At 44.3% G+C, this 17,705-nt stretch overlaps 1 protein-coding gene across 5 annotated transcripts in view; it reads left to right on the forward strand.

Annotated features, from left to right (window-relative positions):
* The window catches only part of Wdr59 (WD repeat domain 59), a 73,532-nt gene that overhangs the window by 16,000 nt on the left and 39,827 nt on the right, over positions 1-17,705 (forward strand). For all 5 annotated transcript variants that reach the window (XM_040736764.1, XM_040736754.1, XM_040736750.1 and 2 more), the window contains exons 3-10: positions 2,851-2,986; positions 5,042-5,127; positions 6,623-6,703; positions 10,388-10,425; positions 11,690-11,778; positions 13,301-13,417; positions 14,759-14,836; positions 17,389-17,545. In XM_040736764.1, coding sequence (XP_040592698.1) covers positions 2,851-2,986; positions 5,042-5,127; positions 6,623-6,703; positions 10,388-10,425; positions 11,690-11,778; positions 13,301-13,417; positions 14,759-14,836; positions 17,389-17,545 — 782 coding nt within the window. The remainder of the gene's footprint in view (positions 1-2,850; positions 2,987-5,041; positions 5,128-6,622; positions 6,704-10,387; positions 10,426-11,689; positions 11,779-13,300; positions 13,418-14,758; positions 14,837-17,388; positions 17,546-17,705) is intronic.

Below are 17,705 nucleotides of genomic sequence, written 5' to 3' on the forward strand. Positions count from 1 at the left end.
AGAAAAGAATATACTTTCAATAAAAAGAAAAAAGAATTTAAAAATATATGCAGTGCAGTTTATGGGCTATGCTAATATGAAGTGAGTAGTTCAAATAAATTTACAAATATATATGCTTATGAAGTCACCATTTTGATTAAATTCTAGTTTTTTTTTTTTTTTTTTAGCATATTAGAAGGCCCCTTCCAATCTGAAGAGTGTGTTTTTTAGTTTGGGAAGTTTTTCCTGTCTTATATCCTTGATAATTTTCTCCTCTATTTTCTCTTTTCCTATTCTTTGTTCTATAGTTAGTGTTAATTCTCCTATGTGGATTTTGTTCTGACCTTTTTCTTTTCTTTTTTTGTTTTTCATTCTAAGAGTTTTTCTATGATCACTTCTAGTCCTCCTATTAGATTTTCCTTTGAGATTTATTTCTTTGTTATTTGCTTGTATGTGTGTGTGCCTACATGAATTTATGTGCGGGGGTGTAGGTGTTTACAGCAGCCAGAGATCATCTGATACTCTAGAACTAGAGTTATAGGTGGTTGTGAGTCACCTAATATTGGTGTTGGGAACTAAGCCTGGATCCTCTGCAAGAGCAGTAAGTATTTTCTTTTTTTTTTTTTTGAGACAGGGTTTCTCTGTATTGCTTTGGAGCCTGTCCCTGAACTCACTCCATAGACCAGGCTGGCTTCAAACTCAAAGAGATCCTCCTGCCTCTGCCTCCTGTGTGCTGAGATTAAAGGTGTGTGCCACTAACGCCCGGCTGTAGGTAGGGTTTTAAGATGAAAAAGTTTATGTGTATGAGTTTTCCTGCATTTATAGATGTGCACCATGTATGTGCCTGGTGCCCTTGGAGTCCTTAACTGGGTGTCGTCAGATTCCCCAAAGCTGTAGTTATGGTCTGTTGTGAGCCATCGTGTAGGTGCTGGGAACTGAACTCATGTCTCTCATGTCTTCTGCAAGAGCACCAATACTCTTAACTAGTGGCCCATCTCTCTAGCCTTCTGTTAGATTTTCTTATTTTTTTTTTTTTTTTGGTTTTTCGAGACAGGGTTTCTCTGTGGCTTTGGAGGCTGTCCTGGAACTCGCTCTGTAGACCAGACTGGTCTGGAACTCACAGAGATCCGCCTGCCTCTGCCTCCCGAGTGCTGGGATTAAAGGCGTGTGCCACCAACGCCCGGCAGATTTTCTTAATTTTTAATAATTATTTTAATTTTCAAGAACTTTTCAAAGACTTGAATTTCTATTTAAAATGTGAGCTCTCAAAGTAATAGACAGGGAGTGCTAGAAAAGGTGCTCTTTTTCTGGCCTGCAGTTGTGGGCACAATTGCATATGCTCCCTGCCCCTCCCCGCCACAAAAAGATCTTGGCAGAAAAAGAGTAAAGAATGATTGGAATAGCCGTTCATATGCTTTCAGACATTCTTGGGTTTGTTGCGTTGTTGTTCTGTTCTGCTTTGGCTTTCCAGTCCTACCCCTCCTCTTTGCCTAGAGAAGGTGCCACCAGGTCCTGTACCTCAAATCAACTTGATCCTGAGACACTTCCTGTGTTTGGCACGTGGGCTTATTATCTGCCGTTCCTCATTGTCAGTTGCCATTTGTCCATATGTCTTCATTTCCTCTCCAGTTTTCTCTGCCTCGCAGCTTCCTGCCTTCTTTTTCTTGTAAACTATATTGTGGTAGGGCTTTGGGGATTGAGGAATGAAGATAAACACACGTGTGTACTCACTGTTGTCTGCTGTTCTCCATTGTTCTGCACCCTGTCCGAGCTCCCCAGTAATGCACAACTCATGGATATTGTAGTCTGTACTGTTTTTCCTTCTAATGGGAAGGTGCTGTCCTTCCTACTGCAAGAATAGGGGATTCCTTTGCTTCTAGGTCTTTGTTTTTCATTAACTTTCTTAGAAGTTCCAGGAGATCTGTGAACTTCTGTCTTCCCTGTGCTACCCTTATTCTCCCATAACCATCATCCCTCTTTAGAGTCTCCGCTTACTCTCTAGAATTTTCTGTTTTTTTTCCAAACAGGGACTGTTAATCTTTTTCTTGAGCTTATTTGTCCTTATTGATACCCAGAGGCTTAGCATGTTCTCTAATTAAAAATCAGTGCCAGTTACTGCATGTATGTTAATTCGCAGACCAGTCATTTTTTTCTTTCTTAAAAAAAACAAAGGCAAAAACAAAAGCATTCTTATTTTTCAGATTCTTTATATTGATTGACACTTTAAACTTACTGTGACATCCTTACTATGTTATTTTAATTGTTACTCCTTTTTCTTAGGTCATTGGTTCTCCTGATAGATCTGGTTTTGTTTCTGAATAGTAGATTTGCAGAGGAATTTGAGATTTTTCTGCAGGATTTTTGCCCAGTAATAAGTGTGTTCGACACATTTATTGAGTGTAAAGCTCTGTGTCTGGTGATATTGGGCTTAAAAAGATATTCTAGGTATGGTGTAGCTTCCAGATCTGCAGAGGAATTGAGACAAGAGCCTTAACATTTGGAAGCCTTTTTGTAGAGAAAACATAGTTGAGATGTAGACCCTGCAGTGGGATTGGCGAGGAACTGGAACTGGATCCTCGCCGGGGCACTGGAAAGACTGGGAGTGGAGCAGACACAGTCTCATGAGTGCATATGGGGAGTGAGGCCCGAATGTAGAAGTGGCTCTCACAGGGATGCTGTTCTACTTTGCTAACCGTCAGCTTCGATTACACTTGTCATTTGTATGCCTTTCAGAGTAAATAATTGTCATGTGTATCGGAGAGGTTTTGGAGCACTGTGTGCAAACTGCAAAAGCAACTCAGGATGTGCTTTTCCATCATAATGTGAATGCTGTTTTCTTGCTGTATTCCTATAATGTTAATGTCGTTCTAGCCGAAGGTTCCTGTACATCGTCAATCTAGATGCCCCTTTTGAAGGTCACCGCAAAATCTCCCGCCAGAGCAAATGGGACATTGGAGCTGTGCAGTGGAATCCTCATGACAGCTTCGCACACTATTTTGCAGCTTCGGTGAGTTCATTTAAGGAGTGTCATCTTTTAAATGTGTCATTGAGGGCTGGCAAGTTTTTATCCTGTACAGAGAAGAGAATATAGTCTTCATGGCTCAGTTAAATAAAAAAAAAAAAGAGAAGAGAGATGTTTGTGAGGCTGGCAAATGGCTCAGTGGTTAAGATCATTGGATGGATGATCTTCCAGAGAACCTGGGTTCGATTCCCAGTACCTACATGGTGGCTCACAACTATAACTGTCTGTGACTTGAGTTCTAGGAGATCTGATGTCCACATCGAGCCTCCATGGGCACTAAGCATGCACATGCTACACAGATGTACATGACGGCAAACACCCATGCACATTTAATAAAAACAAATATATCTAAAGAGAGGCTTGCCTGTTTCTGAAAGAAGAGGCAGTGTCTTGCAGGTTTTGTATGTATATGTATATGTATATGTATAATTAATTTGCTGGCCCTCAATCTGTGTCAGGCTTTGTATTCATTTCTAGGGACTGAATCCCGATTTTTAAAGGGAAGCAAGTAGATACCTTCATTCCTGTGTGTAGTGAGTTACCTTCCTCAGTGACAGTATGACCAACCAGGGGCTACTTGGCAGGTGACCAGAAAGGTACTCTAAGGAGAGGAAGGCAATGATCTGGAACTGGCCTTCTTTGCTTTTAGAGGGATCAAACACCTCCTCCATCGGCTGGACAGATAGTTCAGCAGTTAAGAGCAAGTGCTTTCAGAGTTTAGCTCCTGGCACTCACCTTGGGTGGCTCGTGGCTGTCTGTAACTCTAGCTCCAGGGAACCTCTGGCCTTTCTTGGTCTGTCTGGGCACTTGCACTCACTTGCATATACCCCCTCCCACTCATACAGATAATTAAAAATAAAACAAATTAAAACAAAAATACAGCCGGGCAGTGGTGGCGCACGCCTTTAATCCCAGCACTCGGGAGGCAGAGGCAGGCAGATCTCTGTGAGTTCGAGGCCGGGCTGGACTAACAGCCTCCAAAACAATACAGAGAAACCCTGTCTCATAACACCCCCCCCCCCCGCAAAAAAAAATACACTATCCATTCCAAGGGTGGGATTCTTCTTAATTGGAGTTCATTAGATTGGTTAACCTCTGCAGATTTCAAGTGTCTATTATATGTGAATTCCCCAAGGTTTATATCTAGCTTCTTTTTCTTTTCTGAGAAACTTGTCACACTTTTGAGATTTGGGGCTAGGTCGTTTCTGGCATCTTTCTCCAGATTCTTTATCATCGTTTTTTCTACAGCAATGCTTCTCAACTTTCCTAATGCTGCAACCCTTTAACACAGATCCTCATGTTGTGGCCACCACCCCCACCAACTATAAAAGTATTTTTGCTGCTACTTCATAACTGTAATTTTGCTACTGTTTCGAATTGTAAAGTAAATGTCTGTGTTTTCCAATGGTCTTAGGTGACCCCTGTGAAAGGGTCATTCGACTCCCAAAGGGGCTGCAATGCACAGGTTGAGAACTGCTGCTCTAGAGCAACTGTTGATTTCCATGCCTGGCCCTTTATGATTATCGTTATTTGTGTATGTACATATGGATATGTGTGTGTGTGTGTGTGTGTGTGTGTGTGCATGCACGCATGCACGTGCATACTCGTGTGCATGATTGCATGTGTTTATACATGTCTGTGGAGGCCAGGTCAGGGTGGATGTCTTGACATTTTTCACCTTATTTTTAGAGACAGTGTCTCTCACTGAATGTGAAGCTCACTAATTTGGCTAGACTGAGTGGCCAGTAACCCGCAGGATTCTCTCCTCTCCACTTTTCCAGCACAGTGATTCTGCACCCAGCTTTTTATGTGGGTGTTGGCATAGAATTCAGGTCCTTTTGTTTGTGTGGCAACCACTTTACTGACTGAGCTATCTCCACAGCACTCACTGGACTTGTTTGTTTTGTTTACCCTGTAGAGTCTCTGCCACACAAGTTGGCTTCCATATGGCTCCATCTTTACCGTAAGCAGTGAGGTGAGAACTCTATTCCAGTGTGTGTGCTGTGCTGCTCACGCCTTCTCATCCGTGCTTCTTTTCAGAGTAACCAACGGGTTGATCTTTATAAGTGGAAAGACGGCAGTGGGGAAGTTGGGACAACGTTACAAGGCCACACTCGAGTAATCAGGTAGGCATTGACCCTGGGCAGCTTCTTGTCCTGTCTCACTTTGTCACAATCCTTTAATGAGTGAAATGAAGATACCATCATTGTCACATGCTTGACCTGCTGTGTCCTATTCGTCCTGAGTAGCCAACAGGGCGTCAGTCCTCAAGGCAAATAACCTAGAGAACCTCAAGGCAAAACCCTAGAGAACAGCGTGTTAAAATTTAGGAAGCATAACCTGAATCCCAAGAAGACTTGGCTACAGTTCAGTCTGAAGTACAGGGTCAGGGCTGATTGCTACAGGAAGGAGAAGTTGTTATACAACAGAATCTTCCCATTCAGGATCCTTAGTGGCCAGGAGTACAAGGATTCACCAGGCAGCAGCCACGGGTTGTCTTGCAGAACTCCTGCCTCGCATACTTGCCTCCCAGGTGGGGCTTTCCTTTCCTCTGGGTCACTATTTCCTTTTTCTGGAGAGTAGTAGCAGGGAGCATAGGGCTGGGGAAGGTGACCTGGAAGTGACAGGAAAGGCTAGATACTTGAGTGTGCAGAATGTCTCCAGGACTGCCTTTCCTAGGACTCAGGGTAATAGGCAGGAAGTAAGAAGTTTGCCCCTGCTTAAGAAGGTTTACCCAAGGCTCCTATGGTTGATAATTCAGAGATAATTTTGTATGTTTCCTCTTTGTTTTGTCTGTTTATTCAGAGAGTAGGAAGAAGAAGAGAGTCAGGAGAGGAAGAGTTGGGCTCCTGTACATTTTGTTTGTTAGGAGAGGGAAGGAGTTTTTGTTAGTTGTTGTTGTCAAAGCTTAAGGACAATTTAATTTATTAGAGTTAAAAGAAGAACTCCAGGGTAGTAAGCTATAGATCTCAGCACAGCCTGGAAGAGGATAGAAAAGAGAAAGAGAAAAAGCCATGCTGTCTGAATTAAACCTGCATGAGGGTCAGCTACCTGCAGAGAGGAGGGGAGCTTTAGAGAACAAGTGTTTGGGAAAGCGTGCCCAGAAAGAGACAGAAGGAACTGATGTGGTCGTGCACGCCTTTAATCCCAGCACTCAGGAGGCAGAGGCAGGCGGATCCCAGAGTTCAAGGCCAGCCTGGTCTACAGATCGAGTGCCAGGATAGCCAGGACTGTTATGCAGAGAAACCTTGTCTTGAAAAAACAGTGGGGCGCGGGGAGGGAAAAGCTAGGCTTTTCTGAGAAAAAGGGCAGGCCCAACAGAACCTCACGGCAGCTCTATGTTGTCTGCCGTTGGTTGTGCAAGTTAGGTTGAAATGTCCCATTTCTTCTTAGGGAGCAGGCAGGATTATGACTGGCAATTCTGGGTGGCAGGATCTGAATTTCCTTCCAACTTCAGTTAACTCTTGTTCACCTGCAAAGAACTTTAGTGCCTTGGCCCGAGTCGTCTTAGGAAGCACACCATGAGGACAGTATGAAGCCACTAGAGACTGGATTTGTTAGAGCTTTGGAGCCAGATATTGAAGCTCTGTCTTTCTGTTCTGTTTATTTTGTCTTTGCCAGCGACTTGGACTGGGCAGTGTTTGAGCCAGATCTCCTGGTCACCAGCTCTGTGGACACCTACATCTACATTTGGGATATCAAGTAAGAACAACAGAGAGGCATCGTCGCTTAGTTAGTGGGCATTTGAAAACTGTTAGAGGCTAAGTGTCTTCGTTTGATTCCTGTGGATGCAGATCTGAGAGCAGGATCTGGGAGCAGGTCTAGTAAGAGGTAAGAGAAGAGCTCCAGGCAGATCTGGAAGGCTTCGAAGAGCAGGGCATCCTCCCCGGGTCTCTCTAGAGCTTAGTCTTTCTGGGAAGCATCAGTCTCTGGTGGGAAATTCCTTCCTCAGCTGTGTCCAGTTGAGGGCCTGGGAAGCAGGGGACTACAGTTACAGCCCATGGCTGCCCCCGTCCCCCCAAGTCTGAGTTCCCTGGCTCTTCAGGCTTATCAGGGTTCTGCAAAGTGGTCCTCCGGGGCCGGGCGAATCCCTGTGGCAAAGCATCACAGATGCTGGTGTTTGCAAGTCGAGCTGGTTTGCTGAAGTGGCTAAGTCATCTGCTTAGCTCTCACTGGATCTCTGTCAGACTTCTGTTCCCCTGCTGTCAAAGAGGGGCCAATGGCCTCCTCACAGGGCTGCACCTCACAAAGTTAGGTTACAGGAGCTCCCAGGCTGAGGTCTGGCTCGTCTAGGAACACTGCTTCTTTTGCTGTAGTTAGAGCTGGCTGTTCTGTGGGGGCCTTCTGTAGATACTACTGTATCAGAGGCCCCCTTGCTGCAAAGTCACTGCCTCCCTCATGGCAGTAACTTTGAGTTGTTTCACCCTGCCAGCTGGGAATGTAGACAGATGACAAGCCAAAGATGGGAGGGGAACAGACTAGTGAGAGCAGCAAAAGTGTCCTGAGGCAGTAAGGTGCGTCTGGCCTGATCAAATATGGCCACCTTACCTGCAGACCAGCCCTTAGAGCCTATGTGTCTAAAGACAACACCTAAGGAGAAGCATGGAATCCAGAAGTGAAGAGGAGAGCTCTTCAGCAAATAAAAAGTCCTCAGGGAGCTAAGAGGCAGGGTTTGGGAGCACCCTTCATTTACATACAGTCATTTAAAGACACTGAATTAGTTGGGCATAGTGGTGCACGCCTTTAATCCCAGCACTTGGGAGGCAGGACAGCTTGGGCTATACAGAGAAACCCTGACTCAAAGAAATTGGAGAGAGAGAGAGAGAGAGAGAGAGAGAGAGAGAGAGAGAGAGAGAGAGAGAGACTGGATTGGCATTCTTCAGATATTTAAGTCACACTTGAATGGGGGAGGGGGAGCGCTAAAACATTTGTCAACAAGAAAAGATTTCTGAATATTCAGTGACCTAAATGAATACAAAATCAAACACAGAATGAATCTGAGGTACTTTGATTTTACACCTGTTTTATAAACCTGTGAACCCCGGGGTTGCATGAAAATTTCTCTCCATGGGTTCAAGAGACCAGCCTGGTCTACAAGAGCTAGTTCCAGGACAGCCTCCAAACCCACAGAGAAAATCCTGTCTTGAAATGCCTGCCCCCCCCCCAAATAAAAAGAAAAAAAAAAAGAAACTCTAGATAGTAAGCCTCCTCAGCCCCAGGGAGCCTCCTGGTTATCTCTTATGTCTCTGTGGAAAAAGTTACCCCCTGACTTTGTAGTCAATTGTACTTCTTTGTATCCACGGTAATTATTCCTCACTAAAATCGTGATGACTTAGAGCATAGAAGTTGTCATCAGAACCATTTTTGAATCTGCTGCTGAACCATGCTAAGTACATCTACATTATTCTGTAACTTGTCTCCAGATCCTCAGCACTGGGAACTTCACTCAGCTCTCACCTACTGCAGTTACATGTAACAGGCTTTCTTTGGGCCACCAACCAGCTCCCAAATCATGACAGGGAGATTTCTAGTTAGTTATTAATGCTTGGTCTTAGCTTAGGCTTGATTCTTGCTAGCTCTTTGTTTGTTTGTTTGTTTGTTGTTTTTCGAGACAGGGTTTCTCTGTATTGTTTTGGAGCCTCTGTAGACCAGGCTTGGTCTTGAACTCACAGAGATGCGCCTGCCTCTGCCTCCCGAGTGCTGGGATTAAAGGCGTGCGCCACCAACACCTGGCCTTGCTAGCTCTTATAGCTTAAATTAACTGCTTCTCTTCATCTACATTTTGACTTGGGGCTTTTTATCTTTCTTTTCTTCTGTTTGTCCTACTGTGTCTAGCTGGCTCCAGGCATCTCCCTTTTTTTCCTCCCTCGTTCACTCCTCTAGTTCTCCTCCTACTTATTCTCTCTGTCTGCCACCCATCCCTCTATTGCCTAGCTATTGGGCATTCAGCTTTTTATTAGACCAATCAGGTGCCTTAGGCAGGCAAACTAAAACAGCAACACATCTTTACATAATTAAACAAATACAGCATAAGCAAGTATAACACTTTTTTTTCTGGTTTTTTTTTTTCCGAGATAGGGTTTCTCTGTATTGTTTTGGAGGCTGTCCTAGAACTCCCTTTGTAGACCAGGCTGGCCTCGAACTCACAGAGATCCGCCTGCCTCTGCCTCCCGAGTGCTGGGATTAAAGGTGTGCGCCACCAAAGCCTGGCTAGTATAACACATTTTGCCTAAACAAAAGTAGCACACCTTTACATAGTTAAAGTAATATTCCACAACAGTTCCACTTAGTGTTAAATGAATCTGACCTCCTCAACTATCTCCTAGAAGAAAAGATAGTGTTTACAGTTTTTACCTTTTTATAGCTGGCTATTTCACTTAGCTTAAGTTCTCAAGGTTTTACCTGAATGTATGTCACAGCTTTCTTCCTGTTTAAGATGAACAGTATTCCATTTGATGAAAATATCACATTTTCATTCTCAATTGCTTCTGCCTCGTAGCTATAGGGAATATTCAGGGTCGTTTGCATCCCTGCCCCCAACACAGGATTTCACGTAGTTGAGGCTGGCCTCAAAGTCTGTATGTATACTGAGATTACAGACATGAACCATTATGCCCACTTTTGTTTTGCTTTTAAGACAGGGTCTCAGTCTTTAGCCCTGATTGGTCTCCAGCTTGTGGGCGCCCTCCTATTTCAGCCTATAGAATGCTGGGATGGCCAGTGTGAGCCAGGCGTGAACCATCATGCCTGGCCTTTTATTTGGTTTTTTTGAAATAATATCTCAGTATTTAGCCCAAGTTAGTCTACAATCCTCTTGCCTCAGCCTGGCATTTTCTTTCTTTCTTTCTTTCTTTCTTTCTTTCTTTCTTTCTTTCTTTCTTTTTTTTTCTTTTCCTTTCTACTGGAGAGTGAACTCAGTAACTTTTCCATGTTAGGTAAGTACTTTACCACGAAGGTATACCTCCAGCTCCCATAGTAGTTTTTAAACCCTGGGAAAGTCCTTGTAGTATTATGCTGTGACTGTTGCCTTGTTGTGGCTAGGAATGGTGACAATAACGAGGAATTCTGATCCTTTTTTTTTTTTTTTTTTTTTTTTTTTGAGACAGGGTTTCTCTGTGTAGCCCTTGTTGTCCTGGAACTCACTCTGTAGCCCAGGTTGGCCTCAAACTCAGAGATCTGCCAGCCTCTGACTCCCGACTGCTGGGAAAAGACGCATACCACCACCACCCAGCTGTCTTTACAGCTTTTAAAGTCCCTCAGAACAATGTTAATTCCAGACCCCCTAGAGGAGAGTAAAGGAATGAATGCAAGCGAAGGGTGAACGGCACTGTCTGGATGTTGGTTTACAACGAAACAGGCATTTGACTTTTGATTCGTCTGTTTCAGAGACACAAGAAAGCCTACTGTTGCACTGTCAGCTGTAGGTGAGTATGTACACCCCGGCTTTTCTTCCTCAGTCCTACTCATCCTGCTCACAACTCTGACTTCTCACAGCCCATGCTCTGCATCAGGGCTGGGTGGAAATCTAAGTCCAGCCTTCCAAGATGCTTGCTGAGTCCTAACCCTGACCCTAATCCTAGTTATCTGCAGTCTTACTCTCACCATTAGCTTCAATAATTGTCATCATATATCCAATCTTGTTTTACCCTCATTCCCTTTGTGCTTATTTTGAAGCAAAATCTGGATATTATATTACTTCTTCAAATATTTTATTATGTGTTTCTCTCACTCTCTCTCTCTGTCTCACACACACACACACACACACACACACACACACACACACACACCCACACACACACACACACACAGAGTCTGTGAGGTCTCTGAGGGCTGGAGAGATAGCTCAGTTGTCAATGTGCTTGCCTTCCAAGCATGACACCCCAGTTTGATACTTAGAACTCATGTGAAATAAGCCTGGTGTGGTGGTGTGGGATTATAATCACAGATCTAGGCAGGCAGAGACAGGAGGATCCTTGGGGCTCATTGGTGAACTCTAGGCCAATTCATGTCATCCTGATCTCAGAGCACAGAGTCAGTGGCTTAAACTAACTGTGCTGATAGGGGGGGTGAGAGTCAAGAGGGCTGTGTAGTAGGGCTGGGTGAGGTGATGCACAGAGGCAGGCATAGCTCTGTGAGTTCAAGGCCAGCCTGTTCTACAAAAGAAGCTCTGAGCCAGCCAGGGCTACATACTGAGGTCTTATCTAAAAAAAAAAAAAAAAAGTGTGGGGGTGGTGTACTATCCAAACTGGGGCTAATTCTAAATCTTGAGTCAATGTTTCCTTAAGACTGTTACTCAAAAACAACAATGAAAAAGTAGAGTGGGAAGGGGTCAGAGTGAGAGTTGAGGATTTTCTGTTGTTATCTGGGAGTCAGATTTTTGTGACAATTATGCCACCAACCATACTACTCCATTCCTGCTACCGTAGCAGCTAAGTGTTCCCACTGACTGTGGATTTTCCCTTAGAGATTATCTCCTCCATAGGTGACTGTGATCTCCTTCCCATGTGTTAACTCACTTATTTGCAACTCTTTTTATGTGTACTGGTGGAGCAGGTGCAGTCATAGAAACTAAAAGGTCCTCTGCTTCCTGCATCCAGGCTCATTATCCAGCTTGCTGGACATGCTTCACTCTGCCCCAGAAAACGTTGAGGGCAGTGGCTTCCTCCTATGCTTTTGTTTTCTCTGCAGCCGGTGCCTCCCAGGTCAAATGGAATAAAAAAAACGCCAACTACCTTGCCACCAGCCATGATGGTGACGTACGAATATGGGATAAGCGGGTGAGTGACCTTCCCCTGTGACCTTTCTCCTGTAGTTGGTATTTAGTTTCCCTGAGAGGTGTTACTGAGTCGCAGGGCCTGTCTCAATAGATTGAAGGATCCCATGGGGCATGGCAAATTGTCATTGTAACCAGATGACGTCTGCTTCTCACCCGGATTGCTGTTGAAGGATGATAAAAGAGTAAGGCACTGTGATCGGTGGTTGAAAACAACAAATTTGGCCTAACCTCAGATAGAGCCCATTTTGCAGCTCCCTGCTAGCACATTAGGTGACCTCTCCAAGCTTTCCTGCCCTTGTCCATCCTTGTGTTATGTTTTTTGTTTTGTTTTTTTGAGACAGGGTCTCACTGTGTATCTCTGCCAGGCTTGGAACTTACTATGTAGAACAGGACTATATCGACTGGGCGGGCCTGGTGCTCATAGCCATCTGCCTCTGCCTGCACACATGTGTTCTTTGTCGTGCCCCCCCCCCGTGTTCTGACAGTAAAGGTCTAGCTGTACAGCAAATACTGTACATGTTTGAAAGAAAAGAGGTTATTAAAGCAGAGGTTTGAGGTGGCTCGTCCCTGTCTGTGCTGCTGGGGGTACATTGTGCAGTGTGCTGGCTGAAGTTGCTGCTCTGGGGATTTCAAAGAACTGGAATGGCATAGCAATGTTTGCTTTTGTTTTCTGTGTCTTTGGTCTAGCCTGCCAATAGGCCAATAGCCACCTTCCCTTCTTTTTTTCTTTTTTCTTTTGTAAATTTGGGATTGGTTTTATTCACTTTGTCACACACATCAGTGTAAGTAAATGTTCTTAATAAGGCTGGGTTTGTCCACACGCCTGTAATCCCAGTGCTCACAGGTTGAGGCTAGGAAGACTGAGCTCACATAGTTATAGTACAGTTTGTTCAATTTAATTAATCCCTACTTATTGGTTCTAGAAGTTGCTTCTGGCATTCTAGAGTTCTATATAACACTGATGTGAATGTCTTTTGTATCTAAATCTTTTACTGAATTTGGATTACCCCTTAAAAAAAGGAAAATTTTAATGTTACTTTTTTAGCATTTTAAATTATGTGTTGGGGTGGGGGAAGGAGGATGTGTGTGTAGAGACACATGGAAGGTGTTTGGGCGTCTTAGTGTTCAGTCGCTAGAAGACATTTGCTTTACCCTCATAGCTGAGGCTGGGTTCCTTTGACTACCACAGCCCCTCATTTTATGTCAGGAAGGGGAGCAGACATGCTCCCCTCTGAAAGATGAGAAACAGCCACTACCTGTGTCTCCTGTTAAAACCATGCATCAGGCTCTAGAGGGTAGAAAAGAGACTGACAGGCTTACTCACAGGGCATGTGGGGAACTCTGGGTAAGTCTGTTGTTGTTGTTGGTTTATGTGATTTAAACAAAGAGAGCTTATGAAGGGGAGAGACCGTAACTGTCCTGGCAGTGTTCAGAGTCCCCACAGCACCCAGCAGCCTGGTCTATGGTTGTCACAGTCAATGAGTTCTTTTAAAAGCAACAAACCCAGTGCCATTGTGTTGCAGAAACCCAGTACAGCAGTGGAATATCTAGCAGCCCACCTCTCCAAAATCCATGGCTTGGACTGGCACCCAGACAGTGAGCACATTCTCGCCACCTCCAGTCAAGATAACTCCGTCAAGGTGAGTAATGCCCTCTGGGGTCGTGGGAAGAGCTGTTAGTGGGAGGCATCAGGGAGGCGTGATAGCATTTTGGAAGGAAGCATACAGCTTGCTGGTATGCCCCATGTACTGCCGAGGGCGGGCCAGAGTGAGCCAGCCAGGCTCTCCTGACCGGCAGAAGTACGGTGTGGAAGCTGACTGATGAGCTGCTTCAGGTTTTCCTTCCCTCTCTGTGCGTCAGAGACAGAAAGCATTTAGGAAAGAAAGGTTTGCCTGAGAAGAAGTTGTGAAGAAGCCAGGTGTATACACAGAGATAAAGTCAAGGAGAAGAAGCCACTCGATCATTAAAGCCACCAAGATTATAGTTTGTCTGTTCATGGTGGCATGCCATCAGTTCCTCATGTGATTATCATATCTAGAGTTATGACCTCAGACGTCAGCATTGCCAGGGTAGAGTTTTGTTAATATTCTCTAACTTAAGACCTGCTCAAGGATGTGTTCAGGGGCCCCGTCATTTTTGATTTATCTCAGAGACAGTGTTTTTCCCTTTGTGTGTTTTCTCTAGCGGTGGCATCAGCCTTGCACCCTTGAGGAAAGCATTGTGGGGCAGGGTTGTCTCTGCTCCATCCTTCCTTCTGTGTTCAATCCATCTCTGCAGGTCAGGACTTGGCCTCGGAAGTTGGTTTAGCATACAGTGATTATTATTAATTGGATCTACATAACTGTAACCTTTCTGATTTGGTTAGCTAAACTGAGTCCGAGCCTTTCTATGTAAGGACTGAAAGTACCTCCGTCTGGAGGTTTGTAAATTCCCTGGCACTGTGCTGAAGTGACTTGTTCCTTTGTTTCACTTTAGGTTTCGTAGGTTTCTGTTCCTGATTTCCCAAATTCAGAAACGTATCCCATTTTGCATTTGAAAAAAAGATTAGGGATGTCCTGCCATGTTTATTGTAAAGATTGGGTGAGATTAAAAATTTCAAATGTCTGTCTGAAAGCAGTAAATTGTCAGGGCATGTTACCTGTTGTTAAATTACTCTTAGATGTAAAAGTAATACATGATGGAAACCTGTTATTTTCACCTTTGAACTACAAATGGTTATTTAAAAGGCGGTTGACCTGCCCCATGTGGTCCCGATGAAGTCTAGAAACCCTGCTGTAGTGTTGATGGATGTAAAAGGAAGGTTCTTTGTGTGTGTATCTGACAGTACATGGTTATGGGGGTGGAACTAAAAATACACTATTGAAATACTTCTTTGGAGAAGGAAAAGCAGTGAGTTTGAAAGCCATGCTTACTTCAATAGTTGAGTTTTGTTTTTTGTTTGTTCTTAATGGCATTTATTTCACCAACTTTCTTTCTTGTAGTTCTGGGATTACCGCCAGCCTCGGAAATACCTCAATATTCTCCCTTGCCAGGTGCCTGTCTGGAAAGCTAGATACACAGTGAGTGAGCTACCCTACGTCTTGTCTGGACCGTGCATTTTCTTGTTTTCTTTGTGATGGAGTTTTCTCCTTTTGTTTGAAGTATGGTGAATGCAGTAATGGTCTTAGGTACTTACCTTTGGAAGGCTAGATACATGTTCCCAGAGAAGTAAGCTTGTAAAGACACTTACTCACCAAGGGTAGTTCAACAGGGTAGGATGGAGAAGACGGGCCAGAGCAGGAAGCCGGTGAACTATAGTAGGACTCTGGCTCCAGGTTCAGAGGACCTAATTTGGGGCCCACCTCCACCATTTAATGTTTTGGTGGCCCTGGAAAAGATACTTGGTTTTAAACAGTAATTTCTTCATTTGCAGAGGTGAAAGGATGCTTTTCACTCTGCCCTTAAAGTTTTTTAAGGATTTGTGTTTATTTGTGTGTATGTCTGTGGAAGTATGTACCATGTGCATGTAGGTGCCCAGAGGAGCCAGAAGAGAGCTGGGGTCACAGGCAGTTAGTTCCAAGTCAGCCAGCGTGGGTGCTGGGAATGGAACTCGGCTTCTCTGCAAGAGCAGCAACTGTTCTTAAATGCTGAACCATCACTTCGGCTCAAAGATTTTATTTTTATTTTTATTTGTGTGTGTGTGTGTGTGTGTGTGTGTGTGTGTGTGTATGTGTGTGTATGTGTGTGTGCCATAGGATTGCAGGTACCCACAGGTTAGGAGAGGGCATTGGATCCCTTGGAGCTGGCGTTACAGGAGGTTGTGAGTCGCCTGGTATGGGTGGTGGGAATGCTCTGAAGAGTAACAGGAGCTCCTACTGCTGCTGTCTGCTCCAGCCCTGCCCCTCACTTTCGTTACTGTGATAATAATAGTCACCATTCTAAAGTGGACAATTCTGTGGCATTTGGAATATCGCAATCTGTCTTCCACTTGAAATAATGTACATGGATGTGCTTTATAAATCACAAAATGCTACAAATAGGTTGTTATCCACCTCCAACCACTTTTCCAGGGCCACACTGATAGCTGTGAGTCAGAGATAAGTGTATTTCCTTTAATGTCACTTTGAAAGCAAGCGCAGGGATGAACAAAGCTACATTTATGCATTAGTCTGTCACCGTGGGACATTGTAGAGCAAAGAAGATAATTGGACATGATGTTGTTTTTGCATCTGTGATCACTTGCCAAGAAATGAGACTCTGTTTTTAGGAGCTGACATCTCTGGGTTCATGTTTGCTTTCAAAAATAAACATGGAAGTTGAGGAGTGTTGTTGGGAGGAGAGGGTAAGATTAATAAGTGTGCTCTTGTGTAACTATGCCTTTTTCCTTAAATAACAGAGTCTAGATATAAACCAAATGGGCCCCTCAGCTCCCCTGCAGACTGAGTCTTGCTAAGTCAAACAGCAGTCCTGGGGTTACTAAGTTTTCCTTTGAGTTAGTGTCACACTGAGGCAGTGAGAAGGTGATGCTTCATGCAGATGGTGTCCTGACCTTTGTGATGCAGATTTTCCCAGCGAGCCTTGCGCACTCATCCTGAGGAGAAACTCAGGGAGAGTATGTAGGACATGGAATAGAAAGCCATTTTCTGAGTTATTGTTAATCCCGCCAGGTGAGAATAAGAACACTACCTCAGTTTTGAACCAAATTTGAAGGAAGCTTTAATTAAATACTGGCCAGGATGCTGAATTCTGGGGTTCCCAGAACATGGCCACAAGCTACTTTGGCCAGGTGCTTGCTTATAAAGGCAAACTCTCAAAGCAATGTACTTTCTGCCTTTGTTCAATTGAGGGCAAGCATACATTCTGACATACTTCCTGCCTACGCATGATCAAGCATATCCGGTACAGTTGGGTCAACCAAACTTGTTTAGGGAAGTGAAAACTTGTGGCTTGTCATTGGATATGAACAACAGCCTCTCAGGAAGCATCTGACACCCTTGGGCAGGGGTCTTTCAGGTTAGAGGCCTTTTTGGTTTATGGCTCTCAGACACAGTAATTAAAACTTAAAACATAATTTTTAACTCTCACATTATCCAAACATTTGGTTTAGCCTTATTTTCCATTTGATGCATTCCATTCCATTATGAGAGAGAATGCTATATGTGGTAGACAACTCACGGTATTTGAGAAAAATTTCCCCAGGTGATTTTTTTTTTTAAATTAGAGATAGGTTCTTAGCCTGGTGGTCATGGCCCATGCCTCTAATTCCAGCACTTGGGAGGCAGAGGCAGGTAGATCTCCAAGTTTGAGGCTACTTTTAGTCTGTAGCATTCCAGGACAGCCAGGGCTACATAGAGAAACCCTGTCTTGAAAAAAATAAAAAAGCAAAAAGAAAAAAAGATAGGTTCTTCCTATGTAGCTATGGCTAGCCTGGCCTGGAATTTGATAATGTAGACCAGACTAGCAGCAAACTTGTGACAATCCTTCTGCCTCTGCTTCCTCAGTACTGGTGTTTCAGACCTGAGTCACCATGCCTGGTGTCCATTGTGTAGTTTGTTTTAGTTAGGAAGAACTCCAGCTTTGGTTTTGGCTGATTCTCCATGGAATAATCACAGCTTTCCCTTCTCATCTGTAGCCTTTCAGCAACGGATTAGTGACCGTGATGGTTCCCCAGCTGCGGAGGGAAAACAGCCTGCTCCTGTGGAATGTGTTTGACTTGAACACTCCAGTGCACACCTTTGTGGGACACGATGATGTGGTACTGGAGTTCCAGTGGAGGAGACAAAAGGAAGGTGGGTGAGGAAGGTGGCTGGCTCTTCTTCTGAGCCCTGGTGGACAGCAGCGGCAGTCACTTGATACAGTGAGGAGGTGGCGGAACAGGATTGGTTCTAGGAGCCAGAGGGCAGGGAGGGCTGTGTTTAATTATAGGTGGATAAAGGGAGTATGCAGCAT

The sequence above is a fragment of the Mesocricetus auratus genome, unplaced genomic scaffold (genome assembly GCF_017639785.1).
Source record: "Mesocricetus auratus isolate SY011 unplaced genomic scaffold, BCM_Maur_2.0 Super-Scaffold_6723, whole genome shotgun sequence".
Classification (NCBI taxonomy): Eukaryota; Metazoa; Chordata; class Mammalia; order Rodentia; family Cricetidae; genus Mesocricetus; species Mesocricetus auratus.